Raw genomic sequence first — 18331 nt, 5'->3', positions numbered from 1 at the left:
AAAATATCATGGTGTGGCACCCCGCAGCAACTATGAATGCCACGAGTCTGGCAACGCCACAAAACGACGACAAATTCGTTTTATGTTGTTTTTGTTTGAACCTTAATATGTACATAATCCAATAAAAAGGACTTCTGAAAACTTGCCAATCTCTTAAAAAATGTATGTATCTATCGGATAAAATTATTTGTTTAGGGCTGAGAAATCCCAGCTAGCTGGTAATATTAAACGGAATATCAATATCGAAGAATATCAACGTCGAATGTTTTGAAAAAACAATCGATACTATCGTGAATGTATCGGGCTGAAATAATTATTAAAAAACCATTGAAACCTTTTAGGAACTTGTCCATTGTAAAAATTAGATGCCACCTGTCGAATTTTTTTACAAATTTGTCTTCGTATTTTATAGCAGCCAATCCAAACATATCAAAAGCGCAACGACTGTAGCTCGATACTATCATGATAGTCGCAAAACCGTCGATAGTAGAGACTAGCAGTAAAATATCGATACTATCGATAGTGCCCTCGATGGTTTGACACCTCTAATAGTTTATAAATTTATTAAAATATATTATTTATTATATAGCTGCGGTGAACGGTGGATCCGGGACGGTCTGATTCGCGCTGAGATGCCAGTTTAACTAGGCTTTTTTTTTATTTAGTTAAATCATTTGTGTAAAAACTGTGCCGAGTGAAATTACGCCCCGAGTTCGCGTGGAACCAGCACCGGAGCGCTTCGGCTTCCCGCAAAAGCGGCGAGCAGCCCAATAAAAAAAATGTGAATTGTGCAGCCAAACAGCAAGTGAAATTAAAAAAGCAATATAAAAACTAGTGCCTGTTATTATCCCCGGACCTGTGCTATACGGTGAGCGGGCGATACCGCCATTGCCGCCCCACCATCCGCTGAGCCCTGCGATGGCCTCCCTACATTCCAGTTGGCGTTTTGGCAAGAGAAGCAAACTACAATTACGCATTAAAGGTAATGTAACAAAAATGTTCATTTAACATTCAGCATAACCCAAGCATAGGCACGACCAATGCACGTATGTAGCATGCCATAACATTTTGATATCAATTTGCGATTGCTGCGCGTAAAATCTGAACTGAACTGAACAAACCAGGCAGGCAGAAGCACCAGCAGCAGCTGTTGATATTGTTGTTCCCTTGGTGATTTGTTGTTGGTTTGGTTGTGGCCTAGTGCTTATTTAATAAATAGTGGATGCATGCCAGCCCCTCTAACATTTGTTTGCATTGATGTTAAGTCGGCCACCTTCTGTCTATAACATGCAGTGGTCGGTGCACAATCTCACCTACTATCCCATCCCCCCCCACACAAACATAGAGCCCCGTTGCCCCCCATGGTAATGGTAATGTTAAGTCAATTGCGCATAACGGTAACCATATTTCAACAGAACTGACAAGAACAGCATTCTTATTAGCAGCCACAGCAGCAGCCAAAGCCGAAGCCTCTTGCACATTCTTCCAGAAGTTGTTACCTCCTTCCTGCGTTTTGTGTATGGGGTACGGTACATACACGCTTGCACATATACTAGTAGTATATTTATGTATTTTTATTTTGGTTATTGTTAATGTTGTTGTTGCTGCCATTTGACCAAATTCTTTTGCTACATGTTGGCCGTCTATTAATAGAGACAGTCGCCAGCAGCATAGAGAGAGAGCCATACAAACGATGACGCAGCACCAGCAGCAGCAGCAGCGGAACGCATTAAATGCTCGGTTTCTTCCATTCATCAGCACTATGTCCCCCGTCCCCCCCACTCTATTTGCCGTGTCTCTCTTTCTCTCTCTCACCATATCCATCATACAAGTACAGTTAGCTGTAACGACAACGACGGCTAGAGCTTCTGATGTGCCGAAACTTTTGATACCCTAGCAGATAGATCAATATGCCATGACGGGTAATATTTTCTTAATTGCATTGCAAGTATAATTGAAATAAACACCTAACGGTATTGCTGATCAGGAACATAAATACTTGATGGCTTGATGGTAATTACTTTTCTCCCTGAAACGTATGCCTGGCATACTCTCTGAATGGAGGGTATTTACTAGTAGGCAGCACCAGCAGCGTAACTGTGCTATGACGCTGTCTCGGCTGTCATTTCACGTGCACGGCGGCGCAGCAGCCAGCGTCGCTGTTGACGCCAAAGCAGAGCTGATTAGTTTCGCTCGTGGATCAATTTCACTCGTCGATCTTCTTCGCTTTCCAATGCATTTCGTGTGCGTTTGTTGTGTTGTGTGTCTGCAAGAAAAGACAGAGATAGAAACACAAATTAAACTTAAAACTAATTTAAAAACAAAAATATATATATATATATATCCCTTTAATTCCAATATATAATTTGTTTCCTTTGCAGTTTCACAAGATCCGGAGGATTTCTATCGTCTGGATCCCACACGATCGGCGGCGGAGAATGCCTTTGACATCTACTCGATGCTCTGCCGGGAGGAGACCCGTGACACTAAGCGCCTGTTCCTGCTCAATGCCCTGGCCTCGCTCTGCCTGGCCGCCCGCAAGGGATCGCATCACAGCAATCTGCGCTTTAGCACGGAGGAGCTGCTCTACTGGTAACACAGTGAATCCCAACCATTGGATATTCCAATCTAATCCTGAATCCTGATCTCTTCTCTTCCTGTAGCCTTAGTGCATCGCTGGTGCACACGTTCACCCAAGTGAGGGCGGCGGCATTGCGCACCATCCGCTATGCTTTGAGCACGCCCAATGACATAAAGGCCTTCAACTCCCTCCAGCTGCAGCATTTGCTGTGTCGCTCCATTGACCTGATGCTGAAGAACGACGATGAGCGGGTGCAGGCGCTCAAGCTGGTGCGCAAGATGCTGGCCATTGCCCCCGAGGACATCAGTCCGGTGGTGGTGCGATGCCTCGTCTCGCTGGCGGACAGTGGCATCGAGGAGAACGACAATCTGCTGCGTGCCTGTCTGGCCACACTGGCCGAAATTGCTGTCCTCAATCCCGCCCTGCTCATCGTATGCGGCGGCGTCACCTCCATAACCCGCAATGTACTCGAGTGCCACAATCCCCGCATCGCAGAGAGCCTCTGCGGCGTTCTGCTCTACCTGCTCGAGTGGCCGCAAACGCGGAACATGTGCGGCGTGCGCCTCGATTGTCTAGCAGCGCCCTACTGCGACTTCACCTACAGACTGGGCATCATGGACAAGAACAAGTGAGTGCGAGAAAGAATCTCACCGAAGTGCAAGCTTCATTGCTGCCTTGTGCTTTTTTTTTTCCAGAGATGCACGCGAACTTCGTTACACCAGCTGCCGGCTGGCATTGCTCTCCGTGCTGCGCAGCTGGACGGGCACCCTCGAATTCTGTGATCCAAGCAAACCCTCAGGCCTAAAAGCAATAGTCGACGCTTTATATTTAAATCAGATTGAAGTCAGAGTGAGTGCACCCACCTCCTGCTGCTCCTGTTGGTTCTTCTCTCACATTGAAATTCTCTCCTCTCACTGGCCATGTGTTTAGAAAGCAATATTGGATTTGCTGTACGAGCTGCTGTCACTGCCGCAACCCGCCTGGACGGATGACTATGCGGTGGCACTGCAGGCAGTGGATCCGTCGGACTTTCAGGACTCGTGGCTGCTCAGCAATGGCTTCGTTTCCGCCGAGGGACGTTCGATACTGCCCAGTCTGGCTGCCCGGGCACCGAATGTCGTCGAACAGCATTTGGCCCTGCTGCTGTACTGCTTCCTGGAGACGGGCCTGCTGAATGCGCTCGTCGAGGTGGCCGTTGCCAGCGATCAGTTCGTTTCGGTGCGCGCCACCGTCCTCATTGGCAAGATCCTACAGCTGATGCACACACACCTGCCGCCGGACATTTGCTGCACCTGTCCGGCCCTGCCCACGCTCATTGGTCATGCCACGCAGGGCAATCAACAGGCCAATGCGGCGGTGGCGGCGCTGCAAAACTATCAGAAAATGCTGCGCCAAAGGCCGGCATCGTGCAGCCTATTTCTGGACAGTATTATCCAAGGCGGAGCCCTCATCCAGACGCGTCTATTTCGGCGACACCTCAACGTGCAGGAGCAGCAGGGCCCCGCCCTGCAGCTACAGGATACGGCTGCGGCAGCGGGCTCCTCAGTGCCGCTATCGGGACAGCTGCATGCCACCCTCGATCGTCAGCGTCTCGATTCGGTGTCCTCCAGCGATGAGTCGCAATCGCAATCCTCATCGAATTCCCTACGTTCCAGCTTTCGATTGAAACGCAAATTCATGCCGCAGGCACTTTTTGATAATTTTCGCGCCCTAAATCGCCTGCTCACCGGCTCCCGTGTGCTAACCCAAACGGATGCGAATCTCTGGGACTGGGATGTCATCACCACAATCCTAAGAGTAAATTAATAAATTCAATTAATTTTTTTTTTTTTATACACATTTTTATATATATTTTTTTTTTAATTTTTTATTAATTTTGAATTTTTACCATAAATTTGTGTTATATTTTCTCTGCTTTATTTTCACAGTCAAATTGCACTCGAAAGCTGGACTTTACGCTGGGCAAGTTCCTCAAGCGTTTGGTGGACTTTTACAAGCCAAGCAATAATCGATTCTCGCATCAGGATCTGGTGCCAGGCCACAGCATGCCAGCGTTTGTGAGTGCTGGTCTCGATTTAATAGATGTACTTGTGGGCAGCAGACAGGTGACCAGACCCCCCTACCCCTAGCCCTACCCCTACCCATTTGTGGGCTCAGCATGCTGAAGTTCTCTTTTTTGTTGCAGCTGGAATGTATGCGTTATATCACGGACTACTTTTCGGACATAAGCCAACATTTGCTGGCTGTCACCACATCGAATCGTGCCCACGATTGCCTGTTCAGTCCACAGCACATGAACAATACGATGTGCCAGCAGTATTTCCTATACATTGGACGCATGTGCCGCACACGCAAAGGCATTGAAGTGCTCAAGAATACAACTGTCTTTGAGTAGTGAGTAATTATTTAGTGGCAAATACTCATTCCCTTATCTGTATACGTATCTCTTTTGCCCGCCGCAGCTTGATCACTTTGGTGCGTGTCACGGATCATGTGTGCTACGTGAAGCTGATTGTCTCCGGCCTCAATTACAGCTTCGAGAAGCTGCCCCGGCAGGTGCTGGAGAAGGCACTGACCTCGGCCAAGACGCGCAGCGGTCGTCTGTATGCCACACAGTTTATGGCCGTGCTGCTGCGTGCCCGCCTGCCGCACTTTGAGGTGTGGGGCATACCACTGATCATACTCCAAACGAAGGATGCCGATCGCAGTGTGGTGCTGGCCGCCATGGAGGTGCTGGAGGAGGCCTGCCATGACAAGTACTATCTGGAGGAGATTGTCAGCCTGTGGCCGAACCTAACGCTGCGCGGTGACGTCGGCCGCCTGCTAATGTCACGCTACTACTCGCTGTCGCGCGGCCTCAACAGCAGTCTGGCCCGCATCGAGGATGAGATCAAATACTGGCGCAATGGCTACAACAAGCGTTATGTGCTGCTGGTCGAGGCGGACACCCACTCCAGCCTCACGCTGCACATACGCAACGAGGATGGCTACTATTCGCGACGCAACTGCAACCAGCGGCCCCAGACAGTGCCGCCGAACATTGCACCCCATCTGTATGGACAAATGGTGCAGACCAGCCAGGGCATGACGGCGTTGAGTAAATACGGAGATCTGCCGCAGCTGCTCGACCTACTGACACGCGCCAAGTGCACGGACGATGCCGAGTGTCTGGAACTGAAAGCGGCCGTCTGGGCACTCTCCCATGCCTCAACACATGCGAATGGAATTGAATATTTTGTGGAACAAAATGCCAGGTTAGGGTTCAATCTCTGTCCCTGTCTCTGTCCCTGTCCCTGTCTCTCACTCTCACTGTCTTCACGCTAATTGATACTCTCTCGTTCATTTTGCAGACTCTATGAGAAGCTGATTGTTTTGGTGACCAAATGCGAGGTGTATTCGGTGAGGGCCACCTGTTTCAGTGCCCTGGGCCTCATAGCGGGCACCCAAGCGGGCGCCAATATACTCTTTAAGCTGAGTAAGTGCTGTGCTGCAGATGCAGATGTGTGATGGATGTGCAGGTCGTTGATTGTATCTTATATGCAGATTGGTTGAGTGTGCGGCATGATAGGAACACCATGTGGCCCGTGCATCAGCCAGAGGATTGGATGTCCAATCAGTATACGCCGGTGCGGCACTACTACGAGGATGCGCCGCCCTATAACTTCACAGTGCTGGAGGATCAGATCGATGGCTCCTATTATACAGGCTCCTACTACTGGAATCTGCTCATCGATCAGACGGAGCCCATGGCAGGCATCGGCACGGGGGCACTGCCAGGCACTGCCGGGGGCAACATTCAAGATCCAAATTCAACCGCCACCACAACCACCATGGACGATGGTCATGCCCTGGCGTTGCATGTGAATCGAACGCTGCCCGGAGCGGGGGCGGGCGCGGGAGTGGGAGCAGCGGCCAAGTCAAAGACCCTGCCGGAGGGCAGCAATCTGCGTCAGGGCAAGCACCAGCGATCGCTCTCCGAATCGAAGACAACAGATGTGATTAGCCTGCTGGGCGGTGGCGGTGGCGGCGGAGGAGGAGGAGGAGGAGTAGGAGGCGTCACTGGCGGTGGTGGTCTGTATCCCATGCCCTACCAAACGCAACAGCAGCACCAGCACCGCATACGGTACAACTCCTGCACGGACTCAAACACCTCGGGCGTGAGCAGCTGCGAATCGGTAACGGGTCGAACGGCCGCAGCTGCCGCCGCTGCGGCGGCCAATATGAGCGAATTGCAGCAATTCCCGCTGAGTCCCATACCCAGTATGTCCAATCTGCTGGAGAGCGAGGAGCTGATGCGTCGCCATACGCTGGCCACCAGCCAGAGCGGGACGGCTAACACCACCCTCAGTCCGATGGCCATGAAGGGCTATGCCCAGCTGAGGGTGCTGCGCGCCCACAGCCGTCCCGTGCTGGAGACGGCGGCGGAGCTGCATGACTTTATACACAAGCAGGACTGGAGCTATCCAAAGCCCAGGCTGAGCAAGGTGCGGCGACGCCTCTCTACGGGGGAGCTGAACGTGCTGCTGCCCACGCTGAATGCCCCAAAATTTCTGCAGCAGAACGATATGCAGGGGCCGTGCTATGCGGGCATTTGTCTGCCCAAGAATGTGCTGGATCTGTTCCCCACGCGCAATCTCAGTCGCACGTATGTGTCGCGTGACATCCAGGATCAGGACCTCATGGGCATCAATCTGTTGCTGACGCAGCGGCTGCAGTTCCTCAACGATTCGCTGAACAACGAGGGCGGCGACGAGTCCTCGGTTATATCATCGCTCTCGGACGTTTCCTCGGCGAGTCGCCGCCAGCCACGGCAGTGGCAGCAGGGCGGCAAACATGCGCGCAGCCAGTGCCTCCATTGTGCCCGATCGCCGCGACAGCAGCGTCAGGATAGCGTTGGTAGCCAGAGCAACGGTGCGGGTGCGGGTGCGGGTGCAGGTGGTGGTGGTGTGACTTTGGCGCCCTGTGAGTTGTATAGCAGTGCAGCAGCGGCTCTGGTGGCGGCTGGCATCCAGGCCGGTCCAGTGCTGGCCAAAAAGAGCAGCAGCAGCATTGGCGTTGGCGGTGGCGGTGGCTCTGGCCGGTTGCCGCTGGGCACCGACATTAGCTTCCATTCGCCGGAGAGCATGCTGAGCGAGGATAGCCTGCCGGACAGGCTGACGGCCTCCATACTGTACAATGTGCAGCGTCTGGCCAATCCGGTCAGTGCCAAGCAATCGAAGATGGCCCTGCTGGAGCTCAAGCAGAAGCATCCGCATGCCTTTCAGGTGGGATTTTCGCATAGAAAACAAACTTCGGGTATGGCTAAAACTCTTTTTTTTCTATTGCAGGACATTTGCCTGTATTCCGAGTCGTGCAAGACGCTGGGCAGAAGCAGCTATCGGATGAGTGCGCGCCGTTTCCTGCAGGAGCTCTTCCTGGACCTCAACTTTGATGCGTTCTATGTGGAGCCGCAGCTGATAATTGGCACCCGAAAACTGCCCGCCGAGGAGAAGGCAGAGCCAACGCCACCATCGGCCATGTTGCTGGCCCACAAGACCCAGATGAAGCCCAAGCCAGCGGCCCAGCTGGCCAGCGTGTACGAGACGAGCTGGGAGAATCTGCTGATGGATCAGTCGCCGCGTATGGTGGTCACCAAGTCACCTGCCACTGCCACTGGCACTGGCCAGCAGGCGGACCAACACCAGATGATGGCACACAATCAGCTGCACATCGACGACGACACCGAAGACACCCTGGGGGACAGCGAAGACGACGACGAGGAGGAGGAGGAGGAGGAAGATGAGGACGGGAAAGAAAAAGACGAAGAGGATCCTGGAGAGGATGTCTGCGATGGTAGTGGTGCTGGGACCCAGGCCAGCTCCGTGACCACCGCCCACACAGCCCTGCCCTGCCATGGGAACAGCAATCGAAGTAGCATCTGCACGATCAGCCAGCAGCCGGCGCCCCAGCTGTGCGGAACAGCCCCTGGAGGAGGGAGTGCCGGTGTGGCTGCAACGAATCTAAGGAACGACAATCGCCAGTATACACGCGGACGCTTCTATACGCTGGAGCTGGACCTCAGCTGCACCAAGAACAAGTTCCCCATCAAGGATCGTAGCAGGACAACGCCACCAAAGACATCGCCGACGCCAGTGCCCCAGCTAAAGCGTCAGATGAGTGCCGATGCGGAGCCAGATGTAGATGCTGATGCTGATGCGGATACGGATGCTGGCGTTGTGTCGCCCGTGCTGGTGGCACCCGGCTGCTCCTCCTCCTCCGCCACGCTGGACTACTCCACGGTGACCAAGAGCCTGGCCGCATCCATGACAAAGCCCGTGGGCAGCCTGTATTGCGAGAAGCGGTTGCAGACCTCCAAATCGGAGGCGGTGCTCGGCGATGCCAGAACTGGAGTTGGAGCTGGAGCTGCAACCGGAACGGCGGCGGCGGCGGCAGGCGGCAGCAATGGCAGCGTCAAATGGACATCAAAGCGGGCCACATCCTAGAGAGAGGCAGTCAGGCAGGCAGGCAGCAGCAGCCAGAAAAAAGAGACTCAAAAAGGCAATCCCAGACGACGAAATCCGGATGTTTGTAATATATCAAATCAAAGAGGAACTTGTAGGCATTAGGAAATTAGGAAATAGGCAATAAGCATAAAGCATAGGGCCAACACTCCTAACGTAGCAACGTAAGTTAATTTCTTTTAGTTTTAGTTACTGTCATTTACGATCTACGATTTACGATTAATGCATCCTAGGGTATGAATATTTCTATTAAAATTCTTGTTTGACCTTAAGTAGACACGACAGACAGACTACACACACACAAACACACACACACACACATGGAGAAAATCCCAAAAAATATCGTATAATTTTCTAACAAATTCAAACATTATGTATTATGTAGGAACACACACACACACACACACACACACCACAAATATTATGCAAACAAAAACTCGATGAATACCTTAAAGCAAAACAAAACAAAACAAAACAAAAACCAACCACAAACCACCGCAATTTAATTAATCAATTGTACTTAAAAAGCAACAACAAAGATAGATGAAGAAGTAAAGAGCGAGCAGGAAGCAAGAGGAATGTGGATCGATCGTTCCGTTCGATCCAAAATCACATCACAGCACGAGAGGAGAGGAGAGGAGCGGAGAGGAGGAACCCAAATGCAAACCAAGAAATTATCATACAACAAAATACAAAACATTGTGAAACGTTCACAAAACAATTAAAACCAAATTAAAAAATGATTAAATTTCTAAAACAAAAACAAATACAACAACAACAAAAAAGACAATTGGTTTTTACATATTGGATTCATGCACTAAGGAGCGGTGCATTAATCAGCTGTGTGCACTTTCGTGCATGCAACTCGAGTTGCACAAGAGCGAAGGCTTCGAAAGAGAATCTCTGAGAATGGTAAAAAAACAAAAAAAAAAAACCAAAAAAACCACAGACATATTGTGGACATGACGTGGAACATGGCTGCTTTGTTTTTGCTGTTGCGTTGCGCCCAAATTCAAAAATACTGCCACACGCTGATTTCGATTGATAAAGGAGCTTAGATAGATCGATATAAAACACTTCGAATTTAGATGGCGTATCCAGAAATGGGAAAATATGCACTTCATCTTTAGAGAGGGGAATTGTGGAATTTTTATAGTTACAAACGCATATAAATAGAATAAATTGGGATGTTTGATCTGGATAATATCAAAGAGTATAATACAGACATAGATGAAGCCTCTCAAAGGAGATAATTGCTTGCTATGGCGGGTTTTGCAACTCTCGCCCACAGCTCTCTGGCGTCAGCTTACTGTCTCATGTCCTTCGTTAGACTGTATTTTGATTTAAAAGCAGGAAAGTTAATCAACATTTTAGATCTGAAAACTCCGAGAAGATTACCCAATTTATTATGGATTTGCTTGCAGATTGCTGGACTTTCTCTATAGTTTTAATAACTATATGCTATGCCTCGGCGGCCTGTTCGATTTTCAATTGAATTGAGTTTTTCTAGTAGTTGTTGGAATGTTGATTTATTTAATGTAGATTTTTCTTTTGATTGAAATTTGCTAAGCTTTTTGGTAATTTTTTTGTTTTTTTTTTTGTTTTTGGTATTTGTTGTAGGTGAAGAGGAGGAGGAGTCATGCATGCAATGGAAGGAAACTCTTGAAAATCTATTTGTATATTATGGTATATGGTATATGGTATATATATTCGTGTGAACCATGTCCTGGCATTGGGGTATGCGTGGAGAAGACTCTGTAGGAATTTCATAGTAAGCTCTATTCGTTTCTCTATGTGTATATGTATGTATATAGTATATAGTATGTTTTAAGGGGTATACCTATAGAACGTTCGAGTATATAGTGTGTGCATGGGTATATCCGATTCAATGCGATTTGAGTTTGTGTTTTTTTTTAGAAGAGAGGAACCATTTATCGATGAATTTGAATCGTCTCCTGATAAAGCTACCAATAATTGAGCAATAATCTCTGCGCTGCTCCTGCGAGATCTTTCTGTCTGTCTGTCTGGAGTGTGTGTGTGTGTGTGTGTGTGTATATATATATCATCTAAATAGCTATGTATATCCGTATATGGTGGTTGCTTTTGTATATATATATGTATATACTAGATAAGTACAATTTATATGTATCAAAAAATGCAATCAACAATATCAGTCCAGTCCGTTGCCCCACACATGTGGCAACAACAAGTTTTGCCTCTACTCTCCACTATATCCAAATGATCCTTGATGGGTGGAATAGGAACAGGAACCCGAAGTCGAAGCCGAAGCCCCTCCTATGCCCAGGCAAAATTAATGCCCGTCAATTGATAAAACTTATTGTTAAATGGCCTGTAGAATTCGCGCAGCCTATCGATGGCATTGGGATCGATATGCGGATGATTGCGGCCCTTCGTCTTGCCCAGGCAGTGGGGCGTGGATCGTGCCTCGGACTTGAACAGGCACGGAAAGCCTTTGGTGGCATTAAAGTAAAAATGCTTCTCGGTTACCACACGCTTCAGGCCGAGAAAATCCTGTACGCGTCCGATCTCGTAGGCGGGATCCATGATCAGGCGCTCGCCGCTGATGAAGAGCAGCTGGGAGAGCGGAAAGTAGAGGAGCCAACGCTCCAGGTATCGCGAGTACACGCCAATCTTGACGGGCCCCCAATTGGTGTCCACCACCGAGTAGCTGCCATTGACAAAGGCCAGCTGCTCGAACCGCTTCATGTCCGCCTTCTTGCTGGCCGCCTGCGTGTAGTCGGAGATGGCACGCGTCACCGGATCTCGCACCACAATCAGCAATCTATCGGTAGGGGTGGGGAAGGGGAAGAGGAAGGATTAGATAACGAACGCCACAGATACGGCAGGAGGCTAAGCCCAAGGCCAAGGCCAAGGCCACTCACTTGGTAGCCGTGTTCATGTGATAGACCCGCTGGGGCACCTCCTTGGTCACAAAATAGCTTGGCGTCTTCTCCATGGTGATCTGGCCCTCGATGGTGTACGGCATGTGGTGGCGGTACCAGCGCAGGCCCCGCTGATAGTGCCTATCGAAGAAGTGCACCTCGGAGCCGGCCGCCCGCACATCCGGATGCAGGCGAATGAACTCCAGCAGTGCCCGCGTTCCGCTCTTCTTCACGCCAATGATGAGCGTGTCGGGCAGGTGACGTGACGGACGCAGGCCTGGCTGCCGCAGCAACTGATACTTGCTGGCAATCCCCACAGCGGCTGGTACATTGCTGATGTTGCTGCTGCTGCTGCTGCTGCTGCTGGTGTTGGTGTTGTTGGCCGATGGAGCAGCAGCAGCAGCAGCGGGTGTGGCGGAATCGTTGCTGCTGTGGCTGCTACTTTCGTTGCGGGGCGTCGACGTCAGTGACAGCAGGTTGCGTAAGTTGCTCTGTGGGTGGGCGGGCAATGGATGAGAAGGAGTTGTGAGCAGACGAAGAAGAGGAAGCGTGGAAGAAGGGGAACGGACTCTCACCTGCTGAAGGCTGCGACTGATGCTGGCCAGCAGGCAGGCATTGAAGCTGTAGGAGAAGTACAACAGCGTCAAGCATAGCACCAGGACAATGGCCAGGCTGCGGCTACTCAGGCTCAGGCTGGTGCCCCAAATGCTCATCACAAACATGGCACCGCCGTCCCGTCACGTCCCGTCTCTAGTGATTCTCGTCCGCAGCGCAGCTACCGTACCATGGCCAGCGGGTGCCCAGCCGAGCGGGGAGCGCAATGTCTACAGCATCTCTCCAACCCAAATTGCAGTGTCAGCGGGTGGCGTGTGGCGTGTGGCGGGGCAGTGGCTGTGATTCTCTCAGCGTCTCAATTGCAAGTGCAGTGTGCCTGCCGCTCGCTCTGTCGGTTTGTTGTTGTCGTCGGCAGCAAAGTTCCGGAAGTGAAAGCCGGGTATAAGTCCGGGCCAAGACATTGGTGCGGTGCGGTGCCCACCCCCCCAGCCTTAAGGATAATCGGAGCGTCGGCCGAGCCGCAATGTGTGGGCAGGTGGGTGGGGTGGTCGGTACCCGGGCACAGAGCACAAGCGCAGAAACACAAATGCTCACAGACACTGAGAGAGAGAGAGAGAGAGAGAGAGGAGAAAGAGCTGTCACTCTCTCTCTTGAGCTCGTCCTTGCAATTGCGCTTTTTTCGTGCTCTCCTTTCATAGCTTGTGACGTCACAAATACGAGTTGAATACTTTTGGCAATCATTTTCTTTGCCAAATATTCGACATTTAATAGTTTTAAAAAATATTTAAAATTTAGGAAATATTAAAGAAAATTTATGAATCTTTCAGATAAAAATATTTTTCTTTAAATATTACTTAAAACCGCAAAAATCTGAAAAATTGTGTGGAGTGTACACCCTACGTGTAGATGTAAAAATTTGTTGCGATCCAATTTCCCATGCCACTGGTTTTTTTTCTTTTTTTTTTGGTGAGATATGCTTTCAGTTCTTTGCAAGCATTTTTTTTATTTATTTATTCTGCCAATATACGGTGATGACAAATGCAATGAGAATAAGTCCAAGAAGTATTTTACACCAATAAAACATAAAGATCATTATAATGAAGAGGATCAGAAAGACCCAGAAAGGAATCTGTATAGGTTCCTTTAAATCTGCCTTGCTCACATTCTGCAATAGGACGAGAGTAAAGAAGAAGAAAATTTCAAGATTTTAACACCATACGTACACGGTTGTAGGCTATTACGTCCTTAACGTTATACCCGATTATACTCGAACCAAGGTTTTCATTGTGCATTTTCATGATTCCAATAAGAATTGCATATTGCTCCTGGCAGCTGACATTCTGACACGTATTCAGATATTTCATGATGATATCTCTGCATTGTGAATCATATGTCTGGGTAATGCGTATGCCAATAGCGTGTACGCAGAGATACGCATGTCCCTCTTCGATGTTTGGTAGTGGTTTGGGTTCTCTTGGTTTTTTTTCATTTTTAAATTTTCCATTATTATTTGCATGCAGTGGGCCCGAGTTTGAATATCGCTACAATACTCTGACTTACTGGAGAATTGGACCGTACTGTACTTGTTGGTATTTTTATTCCCCCAATTGATCGGAATGATCGTACATATATCCAGGATTATATACATATTACTCCTTCAGTTTGCTTTTACATTGCAGCACAATATATACATATATGCAAATAGATGCACAGAAATGTTTGGGAATGCAAATGCAATCTTCCAAGTGTTATCTAACCCTGTTCTCAAGACCGCAGCGTAGCGCTCTCTCCCTCTCTCTCTCTCTCCCGCTGACACGCGCTCTACTCTAAAGTAAACAAACTTCTCCCATGTACCATATGTACATACATATATGGTACATACAATACTTACAATAGAAAATAATCAATTTTCCGAAGCTTTATCGGCAGGCAATTCATTATCAATACTAGCTATGTATGCCAGATTAGCTTTAAAACCTATCAGGTGAATGAATACCATATACATTTACATTTCCATATATACGTAAAGCCGATTACAGCAAAACCTACTGAAAAGGATACGATACCCTACCCTACCTTCATACACCTTGAATCAAAATTTCGCACGTTTATTGACACTACTTGACACCGTTATGTTGTGAAATTGCGGGCAATTTTTATTGATTTGATTGACAAAAAGCTAATTTAAATGCCAATGCTAATTTGACCATAAACTGGGCAACATATGCAGGGTTCACTGTATATATAAATGCATGGCCGGAAATAGCAGGCCAAGCTGAATGGAGAATCGACCATTTAGTGGCTACAAAGCGGCTTATCTGTTTATATGGCCGAAAAGGCTACTCTACTACTCCAATGCGGCATTAGTCACCCCACCGTACATATGTACATCCATCAGACCGGCTGCTCGCTCGGCCAATTGGCTTATCTTATCATTGTCTCGTTGCCATCGTCGTCGCCGTCGTCGTCGCAGTTCACTTTATAGCCACTTTGGACTTGCGGCGGCGTCTATTTGGCCATAATTGTGGTCATCTCTACAGTCCAGACCAAAATGCTTTAAGCTCCTCTCTCGCCTATCGCCCGGCTACTTTGGATTGGATATTGTTCGTGTCAAACATGACGCAGTTTTGGGGAAAACTGCTGCTCAAGTTCTTCAAATACGCGCCCAGCTGTGTGGGTGAGTGTGAATCGCCCCCAGTGTGAGAGGGAATTAGATCTGCCATCCAAGATTATATAAAACATTTTCATTTAGTTAGCTTGAGCTTCCTGCCGTGTGGCTTGATCTTTGGCTATACGATCTGCTCGCTGGTGGCCGAGCGCAACCTGCAGTCCGGCCTCATCAACTATGGACCCCTGATCTTGGGCGCGTGCTGGGCCCTGGTCACGGCCCTCACCATGCTGACCATTAAGTACGTGAAGAAGTGCATTGTCTACTGGCAGGCGTGGCTGCTGCTGGCCGCGGGTGTTTTCAATCTGGTGGCCAGTTGCTTTTACTTTGCGGATGGCTTTGGTAAGGGGAAATCCTCATGAGCAAATCCTTATCAAAAATTGTCTCCATAAATAACTTGCAGACCATGTGGGCGCCTACATCTCGTACATGGCGCACAGTATGACCTTCATTGCCGGCTACAGCTTCCTGCATACCATCAGCTCGAAGAGCAGCCGTTCCCTCGTGTTGTCCGCCTCCTGCAGCTGCTATCTGCTGGGCATTGCCACGGCCGTGAGCTTGATTGCATCCGCCTACAGCCGAAACCTAAAGGCATTTGCGGGACAGACGGCCACCACTGAGCAGCTGATCGATGGAATTTATGTGAATTTTGCTGGCACCTATCTGAGCATTGCCGCTGCCACGCTGGCCATACTGGTGGGCATCAAGGTGCTGCACTTTGTGGGCACCGTCGATCTGGTGAACAGCATGGACAACGATCTGAGGATCGCCAACGGGAATGGCAGCATCTTTGAGCCGCGCTCGGAGGTGATCAAGCGGCTGCAGTTCTTCTATGTGACGAAAAACCAGCAATGGAATGTAATGCTGCTGCTCCTCTTCACCGAGGCCGTACAGTATGCGCTGTTTGTGTATTTCATCTACTGGTTTGCCCTGAATCCATCCATCAGATTGACCCAGCTGGCCGACATCGATGCCATGTTCTGGGTGATTTTTGGTGGCAGCTGCTTGACGCTCATCTGTCTGTTCTTCATCTCGGTGAAGGTGAACTTTGTGGCCACACAGATGACGCTGGTTTTCTTCACACTCCTGGCCATGATCATCTGCAGTGTCACCGATTCGAGATGGTCCCTCTGGGTACTGCTCGTCCTGTTTGGCATGTCCTATTCCAGTCTGCAGATCGCCCTGCTGGAGGTCACCCACCTGCGGTTCACAGAGTGCGTCATCTGCGTGTCGTATGTCCTCAAATTGATCTGCACCAGCATTGTGTACTATTATTTTGTGGCCGATGCTAAGAATTCGTATTTCTATGCCACCGACAAGAGCACATTGATGGCCCAGGGATTCGTTTTTATGATAATCAGCTCCCTGCTGGCCCTGGTCGTGGGCATGAAGGTGCCACGCACACATCGCACCAAACTGCTGGACATCCAGTACGAGGTCTATGGCATCATCTTCATGAAGCATCAAATCGAACAGCTCAATGTGCGATGGCTAAATGACGGCACCATACCCACAATCAGTCAGTGATGTGTGATCGATCAGCATTCTATTCTATTCCACATTCTATACTCAGTATTTAAATGTAATGCAATGCGAAGACAAAACAAAACAAAACAAAACAAACCCATAATTTCGTAGATATTTTCTGAGGCAACCACAGAGCAAGGCTGTGGCAAATTCAGCGGAGGGAGGGAAGAGGCTCTTAGACAATTGCTATTTGTTTTATGTGTCCAAGTGCTGTTGTTTATATATTATATATTTTATTACTACCTAGAACTAGCGTTTAATGGAGATAATCTGTACGGCAGCGGTGTGATCGCGACAAAAGTGACTCGCGCAGGCCGAGACATTCGCACAGGGTGTCACCTTGTACTCGTGTATGGCTGTAAAAGATATGTTACATATTAGCTATAGGATATACAATGTGCATATAGATAGAGAGGGTGCTTAAAAACTCACCCAACTGCTCCATGAACTTGTGCAGCGTGTCCACATTGCGCACTGTGCTGGCCAACAGCATTTCCAGGCAATTGCCACGACTCGCATACAGATGATCGAGGGCACCCAGAAGGGCATCGAACTGCGAGTCGTCATAGATGACATCCGCAGCGAGCAGGAGATCCGTTTGTGCATATTGCTGCCAGGGAAAGTCTTTAACCCCATCCCAGCGCAACTGTTCACACTGCGGTATGGCTTCCTTGGGCGCTGTTGGGAAATTCAAGGCCACATTCTCGCGCATCAGCTGCACACAGGAGGCACTGCCATCGGTGAGTAGGATTTGGCCAACATCAAAGCCCAGGGCTGGCAGTTTGAGCAGTATTCCTATCAGACCGGTGCCAGCGCCCAGCTCCACAATGTTCTTGCCCTTCACCACATCGCTGTGCTGCATGAGATAGTCGGCCAGGGCCAGGGCAGCCTCCCAGGTGCAGAGGCCGGTGGTGCCCTCGTTCACAAAGCTAATGGACTCGCGCAGCGTAATATGGGCATCTGGCTGCAGTAGTAGGTAGTGCTTGTAGGCATAGTCCTTGCATTGATGTTCCCCTTTCTGCGAACAGAGGCTGCTGAATAGGTCGTCGTGCAGCTCCTCGTGATCCTTAAGCAGCTGCATCAGTCGCTTTACGAATGCCTCCTGGTAGCTGGCACGCACTGGATATCGCTTGTTGAGTGGATGGCCGCAGGTGGCTGCAATTAGTGCCTTTTGCTCATCCCAGTCCATGGGTAGTTGCACCGACTGCGCGTGTATACAATTTTGTTGTCAAAGATGCAACAGGTGGTGGTGGGCATTGGTGCAGACAGCTAAATACATACCGACCAGGAAATTTTGTTGATGGGATAACAGCACAAAAATTGCTGCTGTATTTTGCTTAGCTTGTCAGTCATGTTTCTCTCTTGACTCTCTGCTTAATGATCTCTTCTGCGAGGAATTTAGGTTTCAAAAAGATAAATGCTAAATTTCAGGCAACGTGAAACCGGCTAGATAAATGTGCTATCGATGTAGTGACTTATCGATGTTAAGCCTACTATGGCATGCGGTTTGATTTGAGCCTACTTAAGTACAAGTACTTCACAAGCCAAAAGTAAGCTAAATTAAGATAATCTAGACTCAGTGAAAAAAGCTACTTCT

At 49.1% G+C, this 18331-nt stretch overlaps 4 protein-coding genes across 4 annotated transcripts; 2 read left to right on the top strand and 2 right to left on the bottom strand.

Annotated features, from left to right (window-relative positions):
• Positions 1 to 578: 578 nt before the first annotated feature.
• Positions 579 to 9487, top strand: LOC111065431 (rapamycin-insensitive companion of mTOR). The gene is made up of 11 exons (XM_022353611.2): positions 579 to 982; positions 2382 to 2592; positions 2664 to 3209; positions 3277 to 3430; positions 3512 to 4378; positions 4510 to 4686; positions 4767 to 4975; positions 5044 to 5835; positions 5932 to 6056; positions 6125 to 7845; positions 7909 to 9487. Exons 1-11 carry the CDS (start codon positions 919 to 921, stop codon positions 9061 to 9063), a joined length of 6021 nt encoding a protein of 2006 aa, XP_022209303.2. The 5' UTR covers positions 579 to 918; the 3' UTR covers positions 9064 to 9487.
• Positions 9488 to 10884: 1397 nt separating this feature from the next.
• LOC111065436 (heparan sulfate glucosamine 3-O-sulfotransferase 6) lies at positions 10885 to 13136 on the bottom strand. Its single transcript, XM_022353618.2, has 3 exons — positions 12560 to 13136; positions 11985 to 12475; positions 10885 to 11884 (listed from the first exon to the last, which is right to left on the bottom strand). Exons 1-3 carry the CDS (start codon positions 12704 to 12706, stop codon positions 11377 to 11379), a joined length of 1146 nt encoding a protein of 381 aa, XP_022209310.2. The 5' UTR covers positions 12707 to 13136; the 3' UTR covers positions 10885 to 11376.
• A 1645-nt stretch (positions 13137 to 14781) lies between these two features.
• Positions 14782 to 16819, top strand: LOC111065434. Its single transcript, XM_022353616.2, has 3 exons — positions 14782 to 15216; positions 15292 to 15549; positions 15611 to 16819. The coding sequence occupies exons 1-3, from the start codon at positions 15156 to 15158 to the stop codon at positions 16732 to 16734; spliced, it is 1443 nt and encodes a 480-aa protein (XP_022209308.2). The 5' UTR covers positions 14782 to 15155; the 3' UTR covers positions 16735 to 16819.
• Positions 16820 to 16939: 120 nt separating this feature from the next.
• Positions 16940 to 18212, bottom strand: LOC111065438 (protein-lysine N-methyltransferase EEF2KMT). The gene is made up of 3 exons (XM_022353620.2): positions 18016 to 18212; positions 17167 to 17938; positions 16940 to 17090 (listed from the first exon to the last, which is right to left on the bottom strand). The coding sequence occupies exons 1-3, from the start codon at positions 18085 to 18087 to the stop codon at positions 16984 to 16986; spliced, it is 951 nt and encodes a 316-aa protein (XP_022209312.2). The 5' UTR covers positions 18088 to 18212; the 3' UTR covers positions 16940 to 16983.
• Between the last annotated feature and the right edge of the window lie 119 nt (positions 18213 to 18331).

The sequence above is a fragment of the Drosophila obscura genome, unplaced genomic scaffold (genome assembly GCF_018151105.1).
Source record: "Drosophila obscura isolate BZ-5 IFL unplaced genomic scaffold, ASM1815110v1 contig_73, whole genome shotgun sequence".
NCBI classification, from domain to species: Eukaryota; Metazoa; Arthropoda; class Insecta; order Diptera; family Drosophilidae; genus Drosophila; species Drosophila obscura.
The sequence above is the reverse complement of the archived record's forward strand: the minus strand, read 5'-3'. Positions and strand labels throughout refer to the sequence as shown.